The 27,894-nt window shown below is 47.4% G+C and overlaps 1 protein-coding gene across 1 annotated transcript in view; it reads left to right on the forward strand.

Moving 5' to 3' along the window:
* SUCLG1 (succinate-CoA ligase GDP/ADP-forming subunit alpha) overlaps positions 1 to 22,992 on the forward strand; it is a 78,746-nt gene extending 55,754 nt beyond the window's left edge. The window contains exons 7-9 of the mRNA XM_088450854.1: positions 3,279 to 3,430; positions 18,160 to 18,348; positions 22,766 to 22,992. Of these exons, the coding sequence (XP_088306980.1) occupies positions 3,279 to 3,430; positions 18,160 to 18,348; positions 22,766 to 22,792 (368 nt within the window). The 3' untranslated portion in view covers positions 22,793 to 22,992. The remainder of the gene's footprint in view (positions 1 to 3,278; positions 3,431 to 18,159; positions 18,349 to 22,765) is intronic.
* The last annotated feature ends 4,902 nt before the right edge of the window (positions 22,993 to 27,894 follow it).

A 27,894-nucleotide genomic window follows, 5' to 3' on the forward strand; every position in this document is an offset into this window, starting at 1 on the left:
GCTCTTCACGGAAGGGCAGTGCAGGTGCAATCCGACAACGCTACCATGGTAGCGTACATCAATCACCAGGGAGGAACTCGCAGTCGAGCTGCGATGTCAGAGGTGTCTCAGATCCTGGCTTGGGCGGAGCGCCACCTTCCAGCGATCTCGGCAGTTTTCATCCCGGGAGTCCTCAATTGGGAGGCAGACTTCCTCAGCCGTCACGACGTGCATCCCGGGGAATGGTCGCTTCACCCAGAGGTGTTTTGGCTTCTCGTGGACAGATGGGGACTGCCGGAGTTGGACCTGATGGCCTCTCGTCACAATTACAAGTTACCCGTGTACGGCTCAAGGACAAGGGACGCAGGCGCAAGCCTGGTGGACGCACTGTCGGTGAAATGGACATTTGCGTATCTGTTCCCTCCGATCTCCCTGCTCCCTCGGTACTAAGAAAAATCAAACACTACGGGGCACGTTTCTGCTAGTGGCTCCAGCGTGGCCCAGACGTCCTTGGTACTCCGATCTCAGGAGCTTGTCCGTCGACGCTCCATTCCTTCTACCTCAGCGTCGGGACCTGCTGTCTCAGGGGCCTTGCCTTTACCCAGATCTGGGTCAGCTGTCTTTGACGGCGTGGCTCTTGAGACAGCCGTCTTAAGGTCCCGGGGCTTTTCAAGCTCTGTCATCGGTACCATGCTGAGGGCGCGTAAACCGGCCTCTGCGCGGATTTACCACAGAGTGTGGCACACTTATTTTCAGTGGTGTGAGTCCAGAAACTTTGATCCTCAGGTGTTCAGGGTTTCTAGGATCTTGGCATTTCTGCAGTCAGGTCTTGACCTGGGCTTACGTCTTGCTTCCCTGAAGGTTCATGTATCGGCTCTGTCTGTGTGGTTCCAACGTAGAATCGCTACACTGCCTGACGTTCATACCTTTTTCCAGGGTGTTCTTAGAATCCAGCCTCCCTTTGTGCCTCCAGTGGCTCCGTGGGACTTGGCAGTGGTTCTTCGGGTCCTGCAGGGACCTCCTTTTGAACCTCTTGAGTCGGTTGATCTCAGGTGGTTAACACTTAAGTCTGTGTTTCTCCTGGCAATTGCTTCGGCCAGGAGAGTATCCAAGTTGGGGGCACTTTCCTGTAGTCCCCCCTCCTTAATTTTTCACCAGGACAGAGCAGTGCTTCACACCCGTCCTGAGTTTTAGCCTAAGTTCTACATCAATCAGGAACTGGTGGTGCCAGCTTTTCAGTCCCCTGATCTTACAGCTGGCGAGGCTTCGTTGACGTTGTCCGTGTTCTAAGAATTTATGTTGATCGGACTGCTTCTGTTAGAAGGTCCGATTCGTTGTTTGTCCTCTTTGGTTTTCATAAGAGGGGTTGGCCTGCCAACAAACCTTAGCCCGTTGGCTTTGTTCTGTTATTAGGGAGGCTTATGTACAGGAAGGTTTGCCTGTTCCGGCCTCTGTTAAGACTCATTCCTCTCGGTCTGTGGGTCCTTCTTGGGCTGCTAGACGTGGTGCCTCCGCTGTTCAGCTGTGCAAGGCAGCCACTTGGTCTTCCATTCAGACGTTTTTGAGGTTTTATGCGTTTGACACCTTTGCCTCTCAGGATGCATCCTTTGGGCACAGGATTCTCCTTTCTGCACAGGAGCGTCCCCGCCCTTAGTTGAACTGCTTTGGGACATCCCCAAGGTCAACCCTGTGGACCCCTATGGACCCTGAAGTAGAAAACAAGAGATATGGTAAGAACTTACCTTTGTTATCTCTGTTTCTACGAAGTCCATAGGGTCCACAGAGCGCCCGCCCTGACGCACCTGGCTTCAAAAGGGCTGTGTTGCTGGTCACCGGTTTTCTGTCTCCTTTTTCTGTGAGTATGGTTTTCTTGTGTGTTCCAGTCTTCCTTCTCTCTGTTTAGTCTCCTCCTCCGGCCTGGGCTGCTTACCAACTGAGGTGCCTGTGGCTCGGGGGCGGGGTATAGAGGAGGATGGACCCAAGTGCAGCCTGGGAGCAGCTAAAGCTTTAACTGCGTGGTGCCCGTGGATCCAGATCCAGCTATACCCCAAGGTCAACCCTGTGGACCCTATGGACTGCGTAGAAACAGAGATAACAAAGGTAAGTACTTACCATATCTCTTGTTTTAGACGCCCACCAGCCTTCACAAGACGCCCACTTTCCGTTACAAACACACGTCATCCTCCAGGAAGTGTATTATACAATCTGTAACATCGGACCCATACGCAGCACTTGTGGCTGACCATACCCTACCGCAAGCCCTGCCAGCGCTTCAGTGTGTAATTCAGCCATGTGACGTGTATGCTGACGCTGCATCTTAATTATGCACGCCCCTGAAACGGCGTTCCAATGCACAGACACGCCTGCATTCGCACCACCACACCCCCGTTTCCATCGACCACCCCCTGTCACCACCCACAAACAGCTCGTCCTGTCACTCATTCTAGCGAGGCATGTACAAAGGGCGATGGACTTGTTCGCGCATTCGCGCTGCGTCTTATATGCATGCGCAGCTTGCAAACATCGGCAGGATACGTGCGAACGCAGCCTAGCGGGCAGGTCTGAATCGGACCCTTAAGTCGGGAGATACAGGTTACAGCACCTAATGCCAGGTGTTAAGTCGCGCTAACCTGCATTTATAACATTTCATACATAAGAATGCCTAATCACATTGTTTCTCGGTGATGTTACTAGTCCCAGGTGCATAGATAGATTGAATACATGATTTTGGATATTGTTCAGTCCACAAAGGGCTCCTTCCGCTGTTGTGTAGAAGACCACTTCACTTTACACCATTCCCGTTTCAACTCAATTGGTAACCCTCCTTTGTGTCATTGATTAAAACTGAATTATAAGAGTCTGTGTGATTCTCATAATTCTTCTATTGTATTTAGTCTTCAGCCAATTTTACCTGCTAGTCTGTTTCCAATTACAAAGAAAGCCGTTGTGCTTATAATAAGATTACTCCCGTCTGTATAGCACTGATCACTTTGCCAGTAATATGCGGAGGACGCCAGGATTGATTTTTATTTTCTTACTACTTAGAGGAAGTACGACAATAATTGGGGTTTTTTTATTTTCTTTTTTTGAAAGCAAAGTTTAACCAGACGCATTTGTCTGTTGTTAATGGGTTGAAAGATTTACACAATTAGATTTTCAGGCTCATGCATCCTTTCCTGTTCCTATATTCATGGATTCTGGTTTTGACAAAAAATAAAATAATTCCAAGATACTTAATGAAATATCTCTCTTTTAAACGGCAACATCACTACACAAACTCTCCCCCTTCTGGTTTGAAGGTATCGGTGGAGACCCATTCAACGGAACAAACTTTATCGACTGCCTCGATGTCTTCTTGAACGATCCTAAGACGGAAGGCATCATATTAATCGGCGAGATTGGCGGCAGTGCTGAGGAAAATGCGGCTAACTTCTTGAAGGAGAACAATTCTGTAAGTTTTTTTTGTTTTATGCTACATTAAGGCTCCTCAAGTCTTCATTCTGAAGTTATGTCAGTTTAGTAAGAACAAGCGACACCATTCAGGTACTTTGTCTCACACACAAGTGGTGTCAGGTGTTTTTTTTTTTCTTTAGTATTGGCTCAGAACCACAAGATGGCCGCCTCCAATCCACAGACAAGTTTTGCTGTTAAATAGTTGACACTAGTGGATACATTTTCATCAGTTTGTAACCGTATAATATAATACTTTTTACATTTAGTTTGTGATAGTCTGAGGAGTTTTTGATGGCTGATGGTTTTTTGATTGTTACAAAAAAACACTGACTGATTTATGTATGAGATAAGGTTTCACCACAAAGATGTAATGGGGATATCGTGAGTCACTGACAGGTCCTGAAATTATAATGTCAAAGCAATGAACTGTTCAAATGTAACATTAATATCCATTCTAGTATACACCTGTTAATAATCCGTACCAAAATCATGGAGTGACTGAGAGCTGCTTCTGCAAGTATATTTGGTGGTGAAATAATAAATAGCAAATTCCTCCTCAGTAAATCCTCTACCAGCTATTGGGGTAGATGTAATATAGCGGCACTTGACGTGCCGCTATAACGCTTCCCGTTTCGCCTCTTTACCGAGGCGCAGCAGGAAGCACTACCGTTGAGATGTATAAACATCTCATCGGCCGGAGAGGGGGAGCGTTAACTCCCCCCTCCGGCGCTACCCGCTAGAGACAGCAGCGCATCAGCCTAGTGCTGATGCGCTGTGTCTCTCTCCCGGCCGGCTCCACTGAGCATGCACGGGATCTCGCAAGTATCGCGAGATCCTCGCGTGGAGCCCTGGAGCCGGCAGCCGCCGCAGCAGGGACAGCGCTGTCCCATCTGTGGGGATAGGCTAGCGCCAGGCTGTAGCTGTCGATAACGACCGCTTCAGCCGGCAGAACGGTCATGCATTATGACCGTTCGTACATAGCCCTGCCGTCGGCGCTGCTATCTTGTAGATAGCAGCGCCGATAATGACAGGGGCGTATAGCGCCCCTGTCATTTACCGCCCAGACCCCCCATCATACAGAGGGAATTCCAGACCCTCTTCTGTCTAAAAATCAAATAAGAGTCAAACTGTCTAACCAAAGTGACCCCACTGTTGTTTGGGATCCTTGCCTAATTGGGGTGCAGGTGTGGTGGTTTCTATCACAGGATGAGGGAAAATCCAAACCAGTAAAATACAAAATATATTTCTAAGGCTTCTGCCACATATATCATTATCCTCTAGCTCAGTGGTTCTCAGCGTGTGATTCCAGTACCCACAGGGGTACTCTGGGGGTCATTCAGACCCGCTCGCGAGCGCAGGACGCTCTCACAAGCGGGTCGATGTTGCCCCACTGCGCATGTGCACGACGGAGGGAGCTCCGTCGTGCGCATGCGTGATACCCGGATAGCGACGGGCTCTCCGTCGCTCCGGGTCTCGCACCAAAGGGGGCGTGCTGTCGATGTTGATTGACAGCACGCCCCCTTTGGTGGGCGTGCCGGGGGCGTGGCTGCCAGACGGAGGCGTTCCCATGGGAACACCTACCGTCTGAAGCCGGCCCCACTGACATCACTAGTGATGTCAGTGGGAGTGATTTTGGCTCTGATAGAGCCAAAATCACTCCTGGGCTTGCGGCAGCGAGACCCTACCGCAGGTTCTCGTCGCAAGCCCGATGGTCGTGATGGTCTTGACCATCACGACCATCTTTTTGGCCGCTCGCATATGCTGTGGGTGGTCACCCACAGCTATGCGAGAGGCCAGGAGGCCGCTCCATTTTCAGGGAGGAGGTCCCTGATTCAGAGCGAGCGCTCTGGTCAGAGCGTTCGGCTCTGAATCAGGCTCTCTGTGTACATTTCAGGGGTACTTTAGTAACTTTCTCTAATGGTGGATTTGGGGCGGGAAAGCAGTGTCCTAGGGATCAATAGCTCCATGCATCACAGTAATACCCTGATAACAAATTGAAAAATCGATCCCTGTTTCCTTACTAAAGACAGCATCCAGTATGTGGACTATAGTATTATTATCAATTTAATTTTGTTTCTTAAATTGTAATATGTGAGACTAAAATACGTATTTCATTCTTATGTGGATTATAGCTCATTTATTGCATATATATATATATATATATATATATATATATATAATATTAGGGATGTGCAGGCTCGGATAAGTTCGAGTTTGCACGTGGAGTTCGGATTTTTCCCTCCAAAAAAACGGAACTCAGAAAGAGGCAAAACGTAATCTTGAATGGACGAACATCATCATTCCTGGACAAAAGTCCAGGAATGACTGTTAAAAAAAAAATTGCAATAAAATACTCCTATAGGAAATGAGGAAAAGCGATTTGATATAACTTGATTCCTTTAGTAACAGTTACTTATATAGCGCCTGATAATATCATTGCACTTTACAATTGGGAACAAAACTGTAATATCACGAGACGGTACAGACAGAGGTTCTGCTCACCAGCTTACAGCCTGTAGGGAAATAGAAGTTTTATACTATATAGTTTCTATAGAATGTAAGCTCTTACGAGCAGGGCCCTCATCCCTCCGGGGCTTCTCCTTGCCCTACTTATACTATCGTGTACACCTAACACTTGGTTGCTGACGCCCTACTGCTAGTGTTATGCAGCTTTGTCTATAAACCATGTCCTTGTCCTGCATTGTTTTGTACTGCTAATAACTGTGTTACTTGTGTGCTCATTTATGTACTGTGTAAGGCGCTGCGGAAGCTTTGTGGCGCCATATAAATAAAGGATAATATACATAAGAGCTGCATAATCCAAATGGTCCAGCCAGATTGCAGAGGTTCTTGGTGGGCTGTATGATCCGGTCACACGGCAATGTTGGCCTGGGTTTGCATTGTGCTGTGTGTGTCATTTATATATATAATTACACACACAGACACAAATAAGAGACCCTGATAGACATTCCTTATGGAGCATACACACGGTCAGATTTGTCAGATGAACGATTAAACGATTTGAACGATTTTACCAAAGTTTTCAACGATTTGAACGATTGAACGATTTTTGACTGCATTAAAATGAATGGAATCGTCCAAGTCTGACTGCAAACACATCAGATGTCAGAAATCGTTATCTGACCATCGGGAACGCGCATCGTTGATCGTCCATCGTTCAGGCATGTCAGATATGAACGATTTTCCTTCAGATATGAACGACTGAACGATTTTTAAATCGTTATCGTTCATATCTGAAGGAAAAATCTGACCGTGTGTATGCACCATTAATGTCATGAGTCTCTTAGGGTGGGTTGCAGTTATTTTTCCTATCCTTCGGTTTGCCATGGCGCCATTACAGCGCTCTCAGATTGCACCTGGCAGGTGTGATCCATATAGAAGTGTCTTCGCCATGCCCTCACCGAGTTGGATTTATCACACCAGACATTGTTGTTTTACAAAGCCGTGTTCATGCTCGTTAGCCCCCTGCAGGCACCCCCGATGTAGGAGTCGGTGCCGCAGCTTCAGCTGCACTCTTGTACATGGCCGATAGATTCCCATTTCCTGTCTTTTACTTGACACGAGTCCCATCTGCCTCCAGTCGGTTTCCAGGACTAGCATTAGGGTGGTGGGCCATATACCCGTGACACTGTCGTGTTATAATGCCAGCAGTGCCGTTCCTCATCCTCTATATGCCAATTACCATTTAATGTCCCCTAAATCTTTTGTCTTCCCAGTTCTCTCTGTAAATTGTGCACACACCACTTACCTGCTGTGCTTAGCGTTGCACTAGTGCAGTGAGCTGTTACTCGCAGACTGTTGTGTTTGCAGCTACAGCTCACGGTTGGGTAGGTAATACACACCCTGCTCACAGGCTGGCAGATCTCTCCCACACACACCTTTATATCCTTATAACGATGGGACTGAGCCATCCAATCTCCCTTATGTGTCATGTGCATATGTTTCCCACAAGTTTCCGTGACGGTCTGATGCATAGCGCTTTTTTAACCATTTAGTAAGCGGGTAGACATTTATAATCTATACCCTGATGCCACCCAGCGCTGGAGTCCTCCTCCCTGGTAGCAGTCTGCATGCTATGCTCATGTGGTCATAGATACCATAATAACTCAGGCCAGGCATTAAGTATGAGCCAGGTTTCAGAAGAGCAGCCACAGCTAGTCACTAAGAGTTTCCATAGATGCTCTTGGACAGAAGGGGTCGGGGTAGAGGAGTGGGTAAAGGAAAAAAACATTTAAATGACACAGACATAGAAGTTATTTTTATTTGCTCACATACCCTGTATTAATTTCCATGACCGTTCACTTTATAACGTTTAGGTTACTATGTACTATACTGGGTGACATTTATGAAAAGAGGTGGAAAGATAAACGTTGGTGTTGTCCATAGACACAAACAGTCGGGTTTTTTTTCAATAGTGTTAGAAAATAAACGTAAACCTTTAGATTCAGCGCTAATTTCATGGCCCGCTTTTCCCTTTGTACCCGTGTTCACCCCCATGGTGTATCTATAATAGGTGCGGGGTCCAGGAGGACCCACACCACACACCTTGAACCCATATATAGTCAATTTTCCCGGTGACTTGCGCACGCGCAGTAGACTCTGGCACCAAGCCAGAGAGGAGGGGGCCCACACTGAGGACCTCATTCAGAGCCGGTCGCACAGAGCGTGCGGCCGGTCTGAATGAGGGGAGGACGTCTTGAATTTTCAAGACGTCCTCCTTTGCGGTGGTAAGGCTGTGGGTTAACACCCACAGCCTTACGACCGCCTAAGGTGATGGTCGCGATGGTCAAGACCATCGCGACCATCGGGGCTTACGACGAGACCCTAGGGTAGGGTCTCCCTTGCCGTAAGCTCCGGAGAGCTTTCGGCTCTGTCTGAGCCGGAAGCTCTCCACTGACATAACTAGTGATGTCAGTGGGGCCGCCCCCAAACGGTAGGCGTTCCCATGGGAACGCCTCCGTTTGGGCTGCCACCCCCCCGGCCCGCCTTCCAAACGGGGCGAGCTGTCAATCAACATCGACAGCTCGCCCCCTTTGGATCGAGAGCCGCTACGACCGGCGCTGTCGGTCGTAGCTGGTCTCACGCATGCGCACGACGGCGCCGGCGCCATCGTGCGCATGCTCTGTGGGGGGCCATCGACCCGGTCCGAGCACATCGTCGCTAACGACCGGGTCTGAATGACCCCCTGAGTCTCCAAACAGGCCCCCGACTCTCTTAAAGCGCCCCTGGCCACCCCAGTGTGCTCTGGAGGAATATTATAGGTATCACATGGCTTAGGAGCTTTGCACCAGTGTGAAATGACAACATTCTATTTTTATAACAGTCTCCATTCAGTAGTCCACATCCCCTATAGCACATGCTACAGGTCATTTCAGATAAGACCCATGATTGTGTCTGCAGAAGTACTAATATATCTTTCCCACAGCTGGGTATGTTATCGCACTGTGAATGATTACCTTCCCGTCATATCTGTCACATTGTAATAGGAAGAAAACTTACCAGTTGTCAGAAAAAAGGGTTTTTTTGTGCACGTCTGTCTGCAACATTATAAATAAAACCCCAACTGCCTTCACTCTCCGCGCACCGCTCTGTACTTCCCGCATCATAACTCTGTGCCAGCCAGAAGTATTTTGGATATCATAGATTTCTGTATTTTGGAATATTTGCACACCATAATGAGATCTTGGGGATGGGACCCGAGTCTAAACACAAAATTAATTTATGTTTCATATACACCCTATACACACAGCCTGAATATGCTGTTATACAATATTTTTTATAATTTTGTGTTTTAAACAAAGTTTGTTTACATTGAAACATCAGAAAAGCAAAGGTGTCACTATCTCAGTCACCCTAAAAAAAATTCCATATTTCGGAATATTCCGTATTTCAGAATATTTGGATATGGGAGACTCAACCTTAAGTGTACTAGTGTTTTAAGGCGGCTAAGTAGCAAAGTCCATTGCACACTTTACAGGGCTACCGAATTTGCCACGATTTGAGGATAAGTATATGCGGACACTTCTGTAGGACAGTGCGCAGCCAGCATCCATTTTAGTGTAATTCCGTACGCAGGCTATTTATGCTCACTCAGGTAAAAGGATCATCAAAAAAAACCCGAGTGTACATTAGGGCACATGGCACTATGTAAAAAAAAAATCTATATTTTATTCAGAACTGACCAGGAGAGAGTGCCCTATTTTCTTTTGTTATTCTCATTTTTTTTTCTGCCTCTTTCTTTTTTTTTATCTTTTTTTCTTTTTTTTTCTCGTTTTTTCTCTTTTCTTTTCTCTTTCCCTTTTTTTTTTCTTTCCCTTTTGTTTTAATTTTCTTTCGTTTTTTTTTTTCTACTTCAGGGTCCATAGGGTATCCACAGGATACCTTGGGGGTATAGGTGTGACATCAGTCATCGGGCACCATAGAGTTAAGCTTTTCAGCCTCCCAGGATGCACTAGGTCCCCCTCCTATACCCCGCCCCCGAGCCAAGGCATCTCAGTTTAGTTTGGTGCCCGGCCGGAGTCGGGTGCACCTGTCGGAGTGGGGGCTAGAAGAGCCCCTGAAGCTTTCTTCTATGCAGCTGTGGCTGCACATCTGGATGTACAACATGGACAGTCAGTCCTGACGTCCATGCTGTCTTCCCTACACCCCCGCCGGTACCAGAACGCCGGTACCGATCCGGGGATGCTGGTGAGCATCTGGGGTCACAGCTAGCGGTGACCCCAGATGTTCCGGACCATGGCCGGATTCAAGGGGGACAAAGGTAAGCAGCGGGGTCCCGTGGTGGGTCCCCGCTGGTCACATGGTCCTAAGTCCCCAGGCAGGGAGCTCCCTGGGGACTGGCTGCAGCGTGGAGCCAGGCGACCAACCTGCGCTTCCACTACCCCCTGGGACAGCGGACCGCAGCAGAGCGGTAGCGCAGCGGCGTCCCAGGGGTTAAATGCATGCCAGGGGAGCGCGCCTTCCCTGTCTCACAGCCGGCGCCTCCCCCGCTGCACACAGCCCTCTCTGCACGCTGCCGACTGGTCCTGTGGCAGCGCTCCTCCCCCAGGCCAGCCTCCTCTCTGCTCCTCGGCGGCCATCTTCTCTGAATGCATGGTGAACGCTGCTGGAAGCCTGGAAGGAAGCATTGTGGTCTGGGTCCCCCTGCATACCTCTCCTCCGATTTGGGTCAGGTCTGTGTATGCTGCGCTGTGTCCTACCAGGCCCTGTGTCTGTGTAGTTGAGTGATCAGCGCTGTTAGTGCAGGAATTGATATTTCTTTGCATTGTATGTGACTGTGCTAGCTCTGCTGCCTGTAACTTTTCTTCTAACTGTCAGCTTTATTACTGTCCCTGTTCTTTCTGCTAAGCCCTTGCGGTGCGGTGCTGCAGGGTGGTCTCTCGCCTATTTAATATATAATTGGTGAGAGGGGTCACATACGTGGTGCCAACATGTCTGAAAGTAATTTTCCCCTCCGGCTACAGTGTACTACGTGTAAAGTACCGTTAGCGGAGGGGGAGGGTAGCGCAGAGGGCCTCTGCCGGCACTGTTTGTCCATGGCGCGGCCTCTTATGGTTACAGCACCGGTTCAGGAGCCGCCCTGGGCTTGTTTCGCTCAGGCGCTTACAGCCTTTGTGGGCCAGTTAGCTCCGCAGCCCGCGTTTACACCGATGGGTTTGTCCCAGCAGTCAGTGGTGTCGTCACCCATGCAGGGTTTCCCACGACAATTGGTGGTACCCCACAGTCTCCCTATTTCCCCGCTCCCAGTTTCTCAGGAGCCAGCGTGGGTTAACTCCCTGACGAGTTCTGTACAGCACTTGTCGGATGTGTTACAAGGGGAGTCTGTGATGCGGCCACATAAACGGCCGGTGGCGTCTGCCGGCTCATTATGAGGATGACGAGGGGACGTCTGATGATGGGGAGATTCTGCATCCTTACGATCAGGAACCTCTCCATACTAAGGACGCTGATGCTAAGTCCAAAGTATATATTCTTGGACTTATTCGGGCGATCCGCACAGCCTTGGTGATTGAGGACGAAGTTCCCCCAGCGGCTAAATCTAAGTATGCCTTTTTCAATGATGTGAAGGGCGATGCCACAGTCTTTCCTCTTTCGGGTCAGTTAGTGGACCATTTAGAGGAGGCGTGGAAACAGCCTGGCAAAAGATACCAGCCGCAGAGGCGCCTGGCGGTGACTTATCCGTTCGCGGATAATTATTTTGCAAAGTGGGAATCCCCTCCACAGGTGGATTCTCACGTGACCCGTCTTGTCCGTAGTGCCACATTGCCGATGCCATCCATGTCCTCCCTTAAGGATGCTACGGACCGCAAGGTGGAGATCTGCCTGAAGTCCACTTATTCCCTTGCGGGGGGGGCAGCACGGCCGGCTATGGCCATTTGCTGGGTTGCCAGAGCGATGGAGCGCTGGGCGGATTCATTAGAGGCATCTTTTGATTCCGACTGTCCGGCCGAACAGACGGAGTTGATTGGTAATCTCCGTGATTCAGCCACTTATATCAACGAGGCGGCCTTAGACATTAGTACTCTGGTGTCTAGAATTTCTTCAGCAGCGGTGGCTGCTCGTCGCACCTTGTGGCTGCGATCCTGGAAGGCGGACCCAGATTCCAAAAAGGGTCTGGAGGCGTTGCCATTTACCGGAGAAGTTCTCTTTGGTCCGGATCTGGATAAGATTGTGGCCACGCTGGCGGCAGCCAAATCGGCTTGTCTCCCGTCGGCCGCTGCTCCTTCTGGTTCTGGACCATCGTCCTTTCGGTCATCTAGGGCCCAGGGCAGGCCCAAACCACAGTCGTTTCCTCGACAGGCTGGCCCTAAGAAATCGGCCAAACCCGGAAGCAGGCATGGAGTACCAGACGTCCGGCCCCCAAGCCAGATGACAAGCCTTCTGCCTGACGGTCGGGCCTCCCTTTGGGGGATCCCAAGGTGGGAGGCCGCCTGCTGCAGTTCGCCCAGTGTTAGTCGGCCACTATGACAGACACTTGGGTTCTCGAGGTGGTCTCCCACGGGTACGCCCTCTCCTTCCGGCACAGACCCCCGGCTCGATTCTTCACCACGGGTCTACCATCAGACCGGAACAAGGCTACGGAGCTGCGGAAGGTATTGCACACTATGCTCCAGGCTGGAGTTATAGTGCCTGTTCCATTCTCCCAGAGGGGCCAGGGTTTCTATTCAAATCTTTTTTTGGTACAGAAACCCAATGGGTCATATCGTCCGATTCTCAACCTCAAAGCTCTCAACAGGTCTTTGCGGGTTCCGAAGTTTCGGATGGAGACCCTACGGTCCATCATTCTGGCACTGGAACCTGGGGACTACATGGTGTCATTGGACATACAGGACGCTTACCTGCATGTCCCTATTCTTTTGCGCCATCAACAGTTCCTCAGGTTTGCAATCCGCAACGACCACTTCCAGTTTCGGGCGTTACCTTTTGGCCTGGCGAAGGCACCACGTGTTTTCACCAAGGTGATTGCGGTCATGGCGGCTTCTCTGTGGCTGCAGGGAGTCCGCATGTTGCCGTACCTGGATGACCTTTTATTAGTGGCAGGATCTCCAGAGCTCCTTCTACGCCACTTGGACCTGACCATTGCGCTACTGCAACGGCACGGCTGGATAATCAACTGGCAGAAGTCCACTCTAATCCCGTCTCGGAGGATTCTGCACCTCGGAGCCTTATTGGACTCGAAACAGCAGAGGATCTTCGTGACGGAGGAAAAGATCTCTGCTTTACAGTCGAGGGTGCGCAGTTGTCTGCTCAGCCGCCGGGTGTCTCTACACTCGGCGATGAGGTTACTGGGCTCCATGGTGTTGGTGTTTGACATGGTGGAATATGCCCAGTTTCACTCCAGACCTCTGCAGCACCTGATTCTGTCCAAGTGGAACGGGCTGCCTCAGTCTCTGAAGTCCCAGACGATTGTGCTCACCCCGGAGGTTCGCCTGTCCCTTGCTTGGTGGTTACAGACGACCCATCTCAGCGGGGAACGTCCATTCTGGGTTCCAAATTGGGTCCTGTTGACAACGGACGCCAGTCTTCGGGGCTGGGGAGCAGTTTCGGGTCTACACTTGTTCCAGGTCAGGTGGACGCCGACCGAAGCGGAGCTTCCAATCAATATCTTGGAACTCCGTGCGGTCTTCAATGCTCTCCAGCAGGCACATCGGGTTCTCCAGGGTCGTCCGGTACAGGTCCAGTCGGACAACGCTACCACCGTGGCCTACATAAACAGGCAAGGAGGAACCCGAAGTCGGGCGGCTCTCGTGGAGGTCTCTCGGATCCTGGTATGGGCGGAGCGCAATCTTCCGCCCATATCAGCGGTCTTCATCCCGGGAGTGCTAAATTGGGAGGCGGACTTTCTAAGTCGCCAGGACGTTCATCCGGGGGAATGGTCCCTGCACCCGGACGTTTTTCAACTGCTGGTGGACAGATGGGGTCTTCCAGAGATCGACCTCATGGCGTCCCGGCACAACAACAAGTTGCCGGTGTACGGGTCTCGCACAAGAGACGAAGGGGCGTCTCTGGTGGATGCTCTGTCCGTCCGGTGGACGTTCCGGTTCGCATACCTGTTCCCTCCGGTCTCCCTTCTTCCACGGGTAATCCGGAAATTCAAACAGGAAGGAGGGACGCTCCTGTTGATAGCTCCCGCGTGGCCCAGACGGCACTGGTTCTCAGACCTTCAGGGTCTGTCCGTGGACAGTCCTCTGCAGTTGCCGCTACGACCGAACCTTTTGTCTCAGGGTCCTTGTCTTCACCCGGACCTGACTCGACTGTCTTTGACGGCGTGGCTGTTGAGACTGCCATGCTGAGGTCCCGGGGGTTTTCCAGCTCTGTGGTGCGTACCATGTTGCGAGCTCGGAAACCGTCTTCCGCGAGGATATACCATCGCGTGTGGCATACGTTCTTCCAGTGGTGTCGACCGAGAGGTTATGCACCGCGGGAGTTTCGTCTGTCTCGGATTCTCGCCTTCCTGTAAGCGGGACTAGATCATTGGCTTCGCCTTGCTTCTTTGAAGGTACAGGTTTCGGCCCTGTCTGTCTGGTTTCACCGTAGGATTGCTACAATCCCGGATGTGCGCACCTTTATGCAAGGTGTTCTCCGCATTCAGCCACCCTTTGTTCCACCTGTGGCGCCTTGGGATTTGGCTGTGGTCCTGAGGGCTCTCCAAGGACCGCCGTTTGAACCACTGGGCTCAGTGGATCTTAAATGGTTAACAGCTAAGACTGTTTTCCTTCTGGCTATTGCTTCGGCCAGACGTGTTTCTGATTTAGAGGCTCTTTCTTGTAGACCCCCTTTCTTGGTTTTTCATGGGAACAGGGCAGTGCTCCGCACTCGGCCCGAGTTTCTTCCCAAAGTTGTTTCCCAGTTTCATGTTAACGACGAAATCGTTGTTCCGGCCTTTAACTCACCGGGTTTTTCCGTGGGTGAGGCCTCTTTGGATGTTGTGCGGGCCTTAAGGACTTATGTTGACCGCACTTCTTCGTTTAGGAAGTCGGACGCTTTGTTTGTCCTCTATGGCTTCTGTAAAAAGGGTTGGCCTGCCTCAAAGCAATCTTTTGCAGCCTGGATCCGTATGGCTATTTCTGAAGCTTATCTTCATGAAGGCCTACCGGTTCCTCCTTCTCTGAAGGCTCATTCCACTAGGTCTGTGGGTCCTTCGTGGGCAGCTCGATGTGGTGCCTCTGCAGTTCAGATCTGCAAGGCTGCTACGTGGTCCTCTGTCCATACCTTCGTGAGGTATTACAGGTTTGACACCTTCGCCTCTCAGGACTCCCGCCCTGTCGCACCTGTGCTGCAGATGGGCTTTGCTCTGGTCACCGTTTTTTCCGTCTCCCTCTGGTGAGAATGTGATTCTTGTGTGTGTCCAGATCTTTTTTCTCTCTCTTCCTTCTCCTCGTCCAGCCTATGGCTTGGTAACTAACTGAGGTGCCTTGGCTCGGTGGCGGGGTATAGGAGGGAGGGGGACCTAGTGCATCCTGGGAGGCTGAAAAGCTTAACTCTATGGTGCCCGATGACTGACGTCACACCCAAGGTATCCTGTGGAACCCTATGGACTTCGTAGAAATAGAGATAACAAGGGTAAGTTCTTACCATATCTCATATTTTTTCTTTTTTTATTTCCTTATTGTTTTTTGTGCTTCTTTTCGTTTTGTTTTTCAGTAAAAAATGCCAACATGTATAGTAGAAGATCTAACTCTAGACTGCATAATACTCTTTGACAAGCAAGTCCAGGACGCCCGTGGCCCCTCTCCCCAACCCACTGTAGAACCTCCAGCAAAGCTTCTCCTGTACTTGGGCAAATACTAATAGGGCCACATCTTATGATACTTCGAGAAGCATTACAGCCAGCATACATAAACCTCTCTTGATTCATTGGTGTTTGGTAAAAGGGCTTTCCATTTTATCAAATCAGGATGGCCCACTGCCACCCAGGTTATAGCAATAATGACTTAGCGAGGTTAAGGTAAAAACATATGTTCTTGGAAAGATCCTCCTCAATTGAGATGCCAAACAAGCACCTTAGGTCTAAGAGGAGGAAGTGACAGCAAGATGTCTCTCATACAATCTGCTTCCAGAACTATACACCACTTCACATTCCCACAGAAGGTACCAGAAGGAAGAACTCGGGAACCCGCATCGGGGACATGCAGACACAAAAGTATGGGGGTTTAATATACTCTATGCAGGAGGTGTCAGTGAATTATTAGTAATGGAGATGAGAAGTGGCAGAACGGATACCACCAAGGGCATGTGATGCACTCAAGCTCACTTCCCATCTAACGCTAAGGGCTGATGATATAGAGGCAAGTAGGCCAAGGGTAAGGTATAGGCTCACATGACCCAATATGGGCTTCCTGTTCAGGCCACAAAATGGCTGACTATTGTGTGTAGAAAACTGTTTCACTTGAACAAATGTGCAGTGGAACATCAGTATACCATTTAACTATTGGCCTAATTCAAAGATATATATATATATATATATATATATATATATATAATGTGTATGTATGTAATATTTACTTAAGTCTCCATTGTTTTCAGATACAGTTACACGTGCACATTTTTTTTTGCGATGTCGGTCGCAGTTCCCCTAATGTGGCGTTTGAGGGCGGCGATGGTGATTGTTCCAGTAAACGGGGGGCTGAGCCTTCCCCATTTTCTGGGCGCGCTGAAGCGAATGGCTACGTACTTGGTTGCAGCTTCACTAGGCCCTGCAGCGCGATTTACCCGGACATCCTGAGTAACTTATTAGGAGGTGTCTTTGTACACCAGATGCCTCCTGTAGCATTTTACATATTGCTGCACAACTACTATGTACAAAGATGCGGCTGGTCCCACAATGGCGTCCATCCCCTATGCGTTTTACATTCATAGTTTATCTAAAAGGCAAGAAAATGGGATTTTTTAGAGAAGTTTGAAAGGGATGTAGTTAGAATCCCGACGCACAAGAAGCCGTCTGACGGTATCGCGGCGTCGAAATCCCACCTTAGTACTAAATATAAGCGTCTAAATACTGCCGCCTATCTTTAGCCCGACGACGGAATCCCAACAGACTGCTTCCTGAACGAACGTAAGCGGGAAGGGTTAGCTGTTAGCCGCCGGGGTGGGGGGGGGGGGGGGGGAAGTGATAGGCTCAGTCATCCCCCCCGAGGTGGGTTAGAGTAGAGGAAGGGGGGGGTTAGCTTTAGACTTCCACGGGGGGACTTAGGGTTAGGCACCACCCTGGGAGTTTTATAGTTAGGCACCCCCAAGGGAGGGTTAGGGGGCGGGGGGAGAAGGTTAGGGTTAGCATACTTACCTGCCCTGTTACGATTCTGCTGTTTCGGGCTTCCGGCATTTCATACCCAACCCGTTTGAAATGCAGAGCCGATTTCTCAATATAATTTTGTATTATACTTTCGCTGTCCTCCTTTTCCTGTTATTATGGCCCAGATATGTTGCATTTTATTCTGGATTCTAATGGCTCTTTCTAGCCTATTTTAGTTTTAAGTTTGTTTCTGCAGCGGGAATGAAACAAAAGTTGCAAGTTATTGATTGCTATATATATAATCAGACTTGGTGGGGTTTTGTGTTTTTTTTTAATTGTATTATTACTAATGAATAATTTAGAGATGTCCTAATTTGTTTTGCCCTGCACCTGGATAAATGTTTCTGTGCTCGCGCATTGATTATTGTTGTTTTCTAACTTAACCAAATAATTTATTTGTCTTGTTGTTCCCTCCTGTCTTAAACTAATTTCTTTAAAGACTGGAAGTGCAGAAATTATACCTCTTGACTTCATTAGCGAGAGCCGCTCTGTTGCTGTTTTTGTTGAGTTGAAGATGATTGTAAGTTGCACAGGGAGGCTGTAAATTGACGTATTACACTCTGTTCTCCAGCTTTCGGCAGGAGGGGGTGGGGGAGCCTCACCTCTCTGAGGCTTTATGAGAGATAAAAAGGACACGTTTTGCTGCGGTCCATTCACCAGGCACCGTACTTTCTTCACACGCAGGCTGATAATCTGTCTCTGTCCTGGGGTAGATTTATCTCCCTGAGCCCATGTGCTAGATCGTTGTGTGAGAGAACAAGTGCCGCAGTTTGCCCAAGGCGCGCAGCGTGCGTCAATCACACCGCATTAAACCCAGAGTTTGCGGGATCCTTACGTGTCCCCTTATTTGTGACTGAGCAATGTTTGCTCTTAAGATGACATTTTTTTTTAACACTTTGGTTTATTTGTGACAGGGTCCTAATGCCAAGCCGGTGGTGTCCTTTATTGCTGGCCTGACCGCCCCTCCAGGCAGAAGGATGGGACACGCTGGGGCAATCATTGCAGGTGGAAAAGGCGGTGCGAAAGAGAAAATCGCAGCTTTGCAGAGAGCCGGCGTGGTTGTCAGTATGTCTCCTGCCCAGCTGGGCAGCACCATGCACAAGGTAAATAGAGAAGGTGTCATAAAGTCTAAATATATACCTCTATACACAGCACTGAATGACCAGGCGGTTCAGAGTGGTTAAAACGATTTTCGTCTCCGCGTCTGCTTTCTTTGTCACTAGCACTCCTGGGGGAGGGAGCTGAACCTATTTTCTGCTTCAACTTCATGTGCAGTCTCTTTGCCCCTCTTGAAAGCCCTTCTCAGAACGCTGTACAGTGTGAGCCAGACATCATTGCTTAGACATTGCATTTTGGCACACTAGCAAGAAATTGGCAAAGAAAACAAAAAGGGAAAAAAAAAAATCTCCACTGTATAGTACAACACAGCTGTCAGGAAATGGGGCACTGTCATGTTACTTAGGGAGACATTCATTCAGCAATGCTGGAGGTGTTTCAAAGCTGGGAAAAGGCTTCGGCTTTTCTTTTTAATAACCTGTAATTGCCGCATTCATCCCGTGAGCGTCTGGATTGTTATCTTCTGCAACACAGTAACACTGTCGATTTGTAACAATTTTTTTGTTTTCTGCCTAAAATAGCAACTGCTCCACAAAAGCCAGGGAAACGGAACACTTGCTGCACTGGGGGGGATTTAAACATGTAAATGTACCGTGAGGACACGTTCCATTTAATACTAAGGGGGGGGGTTGCAGGTAACAGAACAGCGCTGTAACCTTTAGCAACCGTTTCCTAGCAAAATCAATGTGTCTGGTTGCTATGGGTTACAGGACGTATTGCAGTTACAGTGCACCAGTTTTCACAAACGTTCCCCTAAACATCTGCACCATTTGGGTCATTCCCCCTATTTACGATGATCCACTTTGACAATATCGTATAAATGTATGGTCATCTTATTTCTGTTTTGAACTGCAGTATTTGCTACCCCAACACCACCACCCCCGCCCCAAAATGGGGGTCTTGGGCTACTATGTAACAGAGCACTATAGTCTAAGCGGTATATTTACTAAAGTGAGAGTTTTAAGAAATAGTGATGTTGCTCATAGCAACCAATCGTTTCTACTTAACATTTATCTAGCACCTACTAGAAGATAATAGCTTGAATCTGATTGGTTGCTATGGGCAACATCTCCACTTCTAAAAACTCTCACTTTAGTAAATGTACCCTTAATAGTGTGGGATGCGGGAGGCAAAAAAAAAACTAAAGGTCATTCACACATTAGTCCATCCAAGTATTTATTTAATTTATTTATTTTGGTGGGTGTGATATATTGGTGTTCTGGCTGAGTTTATTTAGACATGAAAGCTACAGCTAGTTGTGGGTTACACCTGGACTCATGCATGGCTCAAAGCAAACAAGTGGCGTAACTAAACTATAATCAAGCGTAATGAGCGCCATATGTTCGTGCGAAAGATTACCACCAAAAATGCTCTGTTGCTTACTGATTCTGAGGTGGACGCAGCCGCGTCTTATGCAAAAGCCGCGCTGTAGCTTTATGCTAATGCCAGGGCTGATTCTGCACTCCCGGTCTACCCTGTCTAAACCGTGCCCTGGCTATTAAAAACAGGGGACTGACCCCTCAATTTGCCTGTTACAGGAATGTAAGCACAGCGGAACTCTGATTTTGGCCATCGCATGTAGTGCCGAGTCGCATGTAAAAAAAAAAAAAAAAAGCTGGGTGGAGCGCTTGTCAAATTGATCCTGGGGAGAACGCTGATGCTGAAGACCTTTTTCCATATTAACAGATAAATTGGGGCTGATTTTGAGTTGCAAACAAAGCAGAAAAAGAGCAAGTTACTTTGTATCTGGAACAAACCATGCTGCAGTGCAAGGGCTGCAAATGCATTTTCTATTTTGGCATGCATGGTATATACTTTATGGAAAAACAAAGACAACTGGGAGCGCTGAATGACACTAGTAGTGTCTAAATTTAATGTATGCAGATATAGTCATGAAATCAGAAAAATACATATAATAAAATTCACATATCTATAGATGACAAAAGGAAATAAAAAATAAATAAAAATAAATTAAATCAAAAAATCTGAAAGTAACCACTGTGGCCACAGAAAAACAGACAAAAAAAATCAGCATGCATAAAAAAAAAGGGGGATATTAGTATAGATATGTGAGTTTTTTCTTTTTATCTTTTTGTCTCTTTATCCAGGATTGTATGGAAATGAATCAAAAAGTCTGTTGGATTTGACTTAAATAATAAAAAATTAAAGCAGTGTGCACAGCCACCGAATGATGGGCTTAATCCACGAAATTAAAATCAGTTTGTAGTGGGAGTGAACTCAGAGGCGTTTCTCAGCCCCTGAGGAAACAGCCGGAGATTACAGGCTGAGAAACGCATTAGAATTTTTACCCCCACATGCTGGTGCACCTGGGTCTATCATCTACATCCTACTGAATCTTCAGCTGACCGCGGCTCCACCACAGGATGAGACTGCCGATTTCCTAGCCAGCACGCGGCATGCACTATAGCAGTCTGTGAACTCCATCGCTGCACCACGGTCGGCGTCTCTGGACACATATTGGGCACTGAGGATTCTTTTGCTGGATGCTTTTAGGAGAGGCCTCTCCCAAGATCTACGCTGCAAAGCAGCAATACGGTAGCAGTTTATTGGTTACACAGATACTGTGTTACTCACGATTTAGTGGTTTCAGCAATATATCCCCAGACATGACTTAAATTAATGTTCACTCCCACTACAAATTGATTTTAATTTCATGGAATAAGCCCATCAATAGGTGGATGTGCACACTGATTTTATTTTTTATTATTTAAGTCAAATCCAACAGACTTTTTGATTCATTTCCATACAATCCTGGATAAAGAGATTAAAAAGAAAAGACTCACATATCTATACTAACATTTATTCATTGGGAAATATCCCCCTTTTTTATGCATGCCGATTTTTTTTTTTGTCTGTTTTTCTGTGGCCACAGTGGTTCCTTTAATATTTTTTGATTTAATATATTTTTTATTTCCTTTTGTCATCTATAGATTTGATTTAAAGTCTATTTAATATGTCAATTTTATTATATGTATTTTTGTGATTTCATGACTATATCTGCATACATTAAATTTAGGCACTACTAGTGTCATTCAGCGTTCCCAGTTGTCTTTGTTTTTCCATAAGGTTTTCAAAGGGGTTAGCCACTCCTCCCTGGTGAGCTGCTTCTAGATTTATCTATTGCCATTTTTGATGCGCCTACCCCATCTTTCCTTCCTTTTCTGAGGGTAAAGTAAATACTTGTTGCTTTTTCATGTAGCCCACAAATAATGGACAGCTTCACTTTTGTATTGCAATGTATATGTGAGTTTGGGCATACCCTTTTCAAATCTAAGGCTGGATACACACCTGCATGATATCTGCCCGATTTGGCTAAATCGGAACGACAAATCGGGAATATCGTGCAGTGTGTATGCCCGACATGCGCATGCAATATCGTGTGATTGGCCACGCTGCACAGTCAATCACACGATATCGCATGTGAGGCTGCACATATTAATACACAGTAAATCTTAAGTGTGTACCAGCAATCATGCAATGTCCAGGGTGAAGGCAAATCGCCCTGAACATCGGCATGATTGCTGCGCCACGTGCTGTGCAACTACTTGCTCTTTTTTTGTTTTACTCACAACTCAGAATCAGGCCCATTGTTTGCTTGTTTTTTTAGTTTTATTTATTTTTCCCCTATGTACTTTCAATATTTAACTCTCAAGCAATGGACAGACACAATTTGATGATATCAAAGTATTTCAGTTCATGTAAATAATTTGTTGGAATTCTGAAAAATATGTACACAATGCAGTCATCTCCCACAATGTCTTACAATTATTCCTGTGTGAGTGGCATGCAGAGGACCTTTATCCAATCATCATGGAAAATAGATTTCCAAAACTAGTAAGAGATCTACCTTGGCAACCATCCCAATAGAGTCAAGTTTTAAATCAAATGGCTCCAGTTTTGTAATAACGCAGTTTGTACAAAGAATGAAAATGTTTGTTTCTGTTGGAGGATTAGCGCTAAAACCATGTCTGATAATTCTGTCTTGCTACATGCCGGGAATGAAATCACATCTGTATGTTACTGAAGGCTGTGCAAGGCTGTGTTCTTACACTAGGTGGCAGCAAAGCACTGTTATGAATTAATAAAGGTTCCCTATGACAGGAGATAGAGAGCCAGCTTGTATGGTTTTAGTATTGAATGCTGCGGCGAGTGCACTAATTTCTAAGCAAGGTGTGATTTACAGGGCTTATGGGTGCCAAATCCGCAGATAGCAAACTGCTGGTACACGGAGCATTGTATGCGTTCCTCACCTCTCCCGTGTATTATCTGTGCCCACAACGTTCTGATGCATTCGTTTCATCCGTGCTCCTGTACATAAAAATGAGTAAGTGTTCAGCTTCAGGCAAATGCAGTCACTAACATTTATTATTTATCCCCCTGCAGGAATTTGAGAAGAGGAAAATGCTGTGAGAGGGTGGATGGGTAATATCCGCCCCCAGCGCACCTCCACCTCCGTTCAATTCGTCCAGATCTGTTCTCTCTGCAACACTACTTCTCACAGCCATAACAGTTATCGTCTCCTGCCCTTTGCATTCTATCAGAGGGTAGGATGGGTTCATTAGATTGTACAGCCTTCCCAAATAAATATTTCCAGTTATTTTGGATCCTAACATGTGTGTTTTTTATTTATTACAGTAGCATTATTTGTAATGGTATACATGTAAAGCAGGGGCGGGCAACAGGTTTTGGTGAGCTGTCGTGGGCCGCATAAAGCGAGACTGAGACCCTATTGCTTGGCAAGTCACATTTAGCCATGGGTCGTATTTTGTTCACCCCACGGTTCTAGTAACAGTTCTCACTAACCAGACAGACCTTTTCCATCTCCATATAATAACTCTAATCCTTTTAATTCAAACCCGAACTTCATGCACCTTAATTCCTTTCGCACCAGCCATAATTCTAGCATGAAAATCAGCGTGACCTGATATCAAGGCCCCCCTCCCAGCCCCACACCAGTAATTGTCCTTTATGACCTTGAATGCCAAACTTTTTCCTCCGTTATTTAAAAGCCACTGCCCATCTCAGTCCCTTTACACCTGAATCCAGATTCCCTCCCTCCACCACAGCATGCAACCTGTCACCTTAGCCCCCCCAAGTATTCCCAACAGATTGCAGAAGGTGGGTGATATCCTTCAGCTGTGATACCTGCATTTCACTTAATATGGCCACATGTAGGGAGCCCAATCCCAGGATCGGGATGCCAGGATTTTGACCTAAAAATGTCCGGGATTGAATCCTGGGATTGGAAGCACCCGATCCCGGCATTGGCCATAAATGTGGTTTTTTTTTTGTTTTTTTTTAAATGCCACATAGCGCTGAGCACCTCTAGCAGAGTGCTCAGACGCAGCCCGGCTCACCCTTCCCCCGGCTGGCACTGCGCAACGTGACGTGAGGACAGATGTCACACTGTGCAGCCCAATGCTGGCTGGACCGATTTTTTATTATTTTTTTTTTATTTTTTTTTTCCCAATCCCGGATACCAGGATTGGCCTCCCTGGCCACGTGTGCACCAGTTATAACACTTTCTTGCCAGCAGCCAAAGGAAAAGCTTGTAAAAACCAGACAAAGGGGTATATTTACTAATGTGAGAGTTTTTAGAAGTGGTGGTGATGCCCATAGCAACCAATCAGATTCTAGCTATTATCTTGTAGAAGGTGCCAGTTACATGTTAAGTAGAATCTGATTGGTTGCTATGGGCAACATTTCCACTTGTAAAAACTCTCACTTTAGTAAATATACCCCATAGTGTACAAAAATAACCATTAGGACAGACATGGTCATCAGAACAATGGGCCTGATTCAGATTAGTTTGTAAACCTGATGGTTTGCATACTAATCCCATGGTTTAGGGTCTGCGCAGGATCCGTTCTGTGTATGTGCAAGAACGGGTCCTGCGAGCCCACTCTCTGGATTGGCATGCTGTGGCGTTTGGGGTGCGAGCCTGGGCTATGTTCCCCGAATCGGGGGCATGTAGCTCCCGTTTTCTGGGAGTTCCGTGGCCAGAGTCGGCAGATGCAGATTTCCTGGCCTAGTAAGCTGAAGCTTACTCACACTGGCCGTTCCCGCTACATCGGTCATGATGGTGAAGTAATGAAGCTGCGCTTGAATCGCAGTTGCTGTCAGGAGGTATCTGCTTCCCATAGACGCCCCCTGGTGGCGATTTAAACTACTGACGTAAGGTGAGAACTGAATGTACTTGGTTAATGCACTTACTGGCTGATGGGAGTTCAAGCGTCATTGTGGTGGGGGTGCTATGCGGGGAAGTATCGGGCTTCCCTTTTGCATCCCTAGGCTGATTGCTTGATAGGCCGTGTGGAGGAATGGGAAGCTGTGGGCTGCACACCACTGCTTGGAGGACAGGTGTGCCATATTTTGCCCTGTTGTAGCCTACTAGAAGGTGATCTGAATTTTATCCAATACACATTCTATGTTCTGCTGTGTATCATATAGTAGACTTGGGTGAAATTCACAGGCTGTAACTGTTCGTACCCCTTGCCTCCGGGTGTAGTATGTTAGGTCCACAGTTCTCATGTCGACATGTTTAGCCTCCCAGCCCATTGATGAAATAACACATTTAGGCGCATATTCAACTGGGTGTGAGGTTTAGTGAGGAAAAAAAACCTTGCGCCCAATTTTGTATTACCATGCGTATGCACGTTCCCGATACCCGCGGTATCCAATTAAAAAAAAAAAAGTGGTCGCGGGGTTGTAAAGATGAAAACCCTGCGACGCGATAAAAAATAAATACCTGCCCGGTGGTCTCTGCGGCTCCCGGTGGCCTCCCCTCCATCTACTCCCTGGGCAGGGGGCTGCTGGGGAGACTCCAGGGGCTGCAGGGAGGCACAAGGGCTGCTGGGAGATGTAGTTCTCCCAGCGCCCCCTTTTGGGGGGCAGGGCATAAACATCGGGACTCACACACTCACCGCTGCTGCAGGAGACCGGGTCTTCAGAGTAATTACTGACTAAGCTAACTGGAATCTTCCAAAAGCTTAATTAGTCATTAGGAGGGGTGCCGCCGGGGTCCCAGAGCATTTCCTGACCTTTTTTCCTAAAACTGCGGATTTTAGAAAAAAATTGGTCGCGCTCTGGAGGTGCGCTAAAATTTTTTTTAAAAACCCCACGTTTCTAATTGAATAGCAAAAATCCCGCACCTGTAGGCAGAACCCAGAGGGTGCAGGATGTTTGCTATTTTCGCCCCCAATTGAATATGCCCCTTAGACTCACTGAAGCATCGGCCATCAAGTTCTATATTTTACATTCTAAGGGCTATAATTACAGAGCGGCTGCTTATGTAAGGGTTGGGGCTGAAAACGTAAACCGACACTCACATTCAGTGTACAGCATGCCAGGCTTCGTAACTATAGCCCCAGCTCTGAAAGGGCTGATAATAGAGAACAGTATCTTATCTGTACTAAGCAAAAACCGTATGAAAGCAATGTCTGATACTAGTTAAGGTGGGTACACGCGGTACGATGTGTACCCACCAATGCGACGGACGATCCGAGGGCCGACATATCACACGGGGCGATCCGGTGCCTGACCGCCCGATCTGATGCCGCCCCCCCCCACACAACCCCCCCCCCCCAACACACACTTCATAGCATGGGATTGTCAGACGATTCGCCAGATCTTTTGAACATGCAGAAAGATCAGACGAAGCGACTGATGACCTCACGGGAGCGCACAATGCATGAAACGACGTTCAAATGGACAGGCACTTCTGCGTTTTTCTAACCACCCCTGTCACCCCCCCCCCCACCCCAAACGTTGACTGCCTGTCACTCACTTTGCAATGGATTTGTTTGTGCGTCTGTAATCCCAATGCGATCACTGCACGAGTGCAGTGCAGCTTTTACGCTTGCGCGATGGCAAACAATCGATCGACTGCGCCTGTAATCGCTATTGCGTACACTGCTGGATCAGCCCCTATATCAGTAAAGTGTATAATCCACAATTTGCATCAGAAGCACATGTGGTTAGAATTAATTGTTGGTTTAATTAGAACAATAGTTTAAGTAAATGTTTGTAATATGGATAAAAACAGAATAATCCTTAAAATAAAAATTTGATATGAAACCACTCAAAAAATATACAGACTGGTATAAGCCATGCATTTTAGATAATAATTTAAGGAGTTTCTCTGACACTTGATTTCTGCTAGTTATGTTTCTCAATTTTCTTTTAGATACCAAACAGTTTCACTAGTGTCTCTTACTGGCCCATGATTTATTTCTCTTTAGTCTGCTGGATGATCCAGCCGGTCCTCGGCAGATCTGAGATGAGGCTGTATGCCATTACGGAGACAGCAGAAGCTTCCTGGGCTAGAAAATGGACGATAGATTTGTAGAACATTAGCAGTTACCCTAGGGCAAGGGTTTCCAACTTTAGTCCTCAAATACCAGGTCATGCCTTCAGGATTTCTTTAATCATGCACAGGCGGGATAATTATTGACCAAGTAACATTGATTCTCCCTTTTTCAGTAACAGAAGTCCTGAAAACTTGACCTGTCAAGGACATTTGAGGACTAGAGTTGAAAGGGATGTAGTTAATAGACCTGCAATCTGGATGCCGACTGCCAAAATCCCGGCGCCGGAATCCCGAACCGCGGGCACAAGACCGAGATGCCCATGCCGGAATCCTGACAGCCGGCATCCCGATCATAAGTATAGAGGGCGCTGTTAGCTGTGGGGAAGGAGTTAGGTTTAGGCACAACAGGGGGGGGTTAGGTTTAGGCACTAATGGGGGACGGTTAGGTATAGGCATTAACCAGGAGGCTTAGTGTGCTGGGTAGGAAGGGTTGGAATACAGGAAAGGTGGTTTAGGGGGTAAAGGGGGGAGGGTTAGAGTACTTAGGACGTCGGCTGTCAAAAAAACTTGACATTGAGTATCGGGCTCCCATACCCAACCCGAGTTGAAAATACCTACCATGGGTTCTCTGTGAGACTGGAGTATTGAGTGAATTGTTTTGGATGATCCAGGAGATGTTATGCTGGTGAGTCTTTTATGTGTTTTCACTGTCTGTGTGACCAATGTTTTAGTATGTGTTGGTGGTTTCTTGTGTTTTTTTTTTTTTTAATTAGTTCTTTTAAACTCTTCTTTTAGAGTTGACCAGGAACAAAGAAATAATTTTCTCCGTTTTTTTTTTCTCATGAAGAGGAAACATTGAAGAAGTTTTATCAGGATATCTATACTATTAAGATCCAGACTGTACTGATCAGATCTTAGGTTCAGTCTATGCAATCACTTCTTAGTTTTGTATCGTAACAGCCTTTAAGGCTTAAGTGAGAGGGATTATCCACAGGGAATTGGTATGCTTTGAGACATTCACAATGTTGACAATTACATTGACTGCAGCGCAATATCGACCGCCCTGTGCCAACATGGTACTAATGTTAGTTGAAGCATCATGATATCTGTCTTTGTTGTTGCAGCCACGAAAAATCTGGTAGTTATTACATATCATACGTACTAGGAAAATAAAGCACTCAGATTGACATTTTTTTTTTACTGC

This window comes from Taudactylus pleione, unplaced genomic scaffold, assembly GCF_031769625.1.
Source record: "Taudactylus pleione unplaced genomic scaffold, aTauple2 ptg000531l, whole genome shotgun sequence".
In the NCBI taxonomy this organism is placed as follows: Eukaryota; Metazoa; Chordata; class Amphibia; order Anura; family Myobatrachidae; genus Taudactylus; species Taudactylus pleione.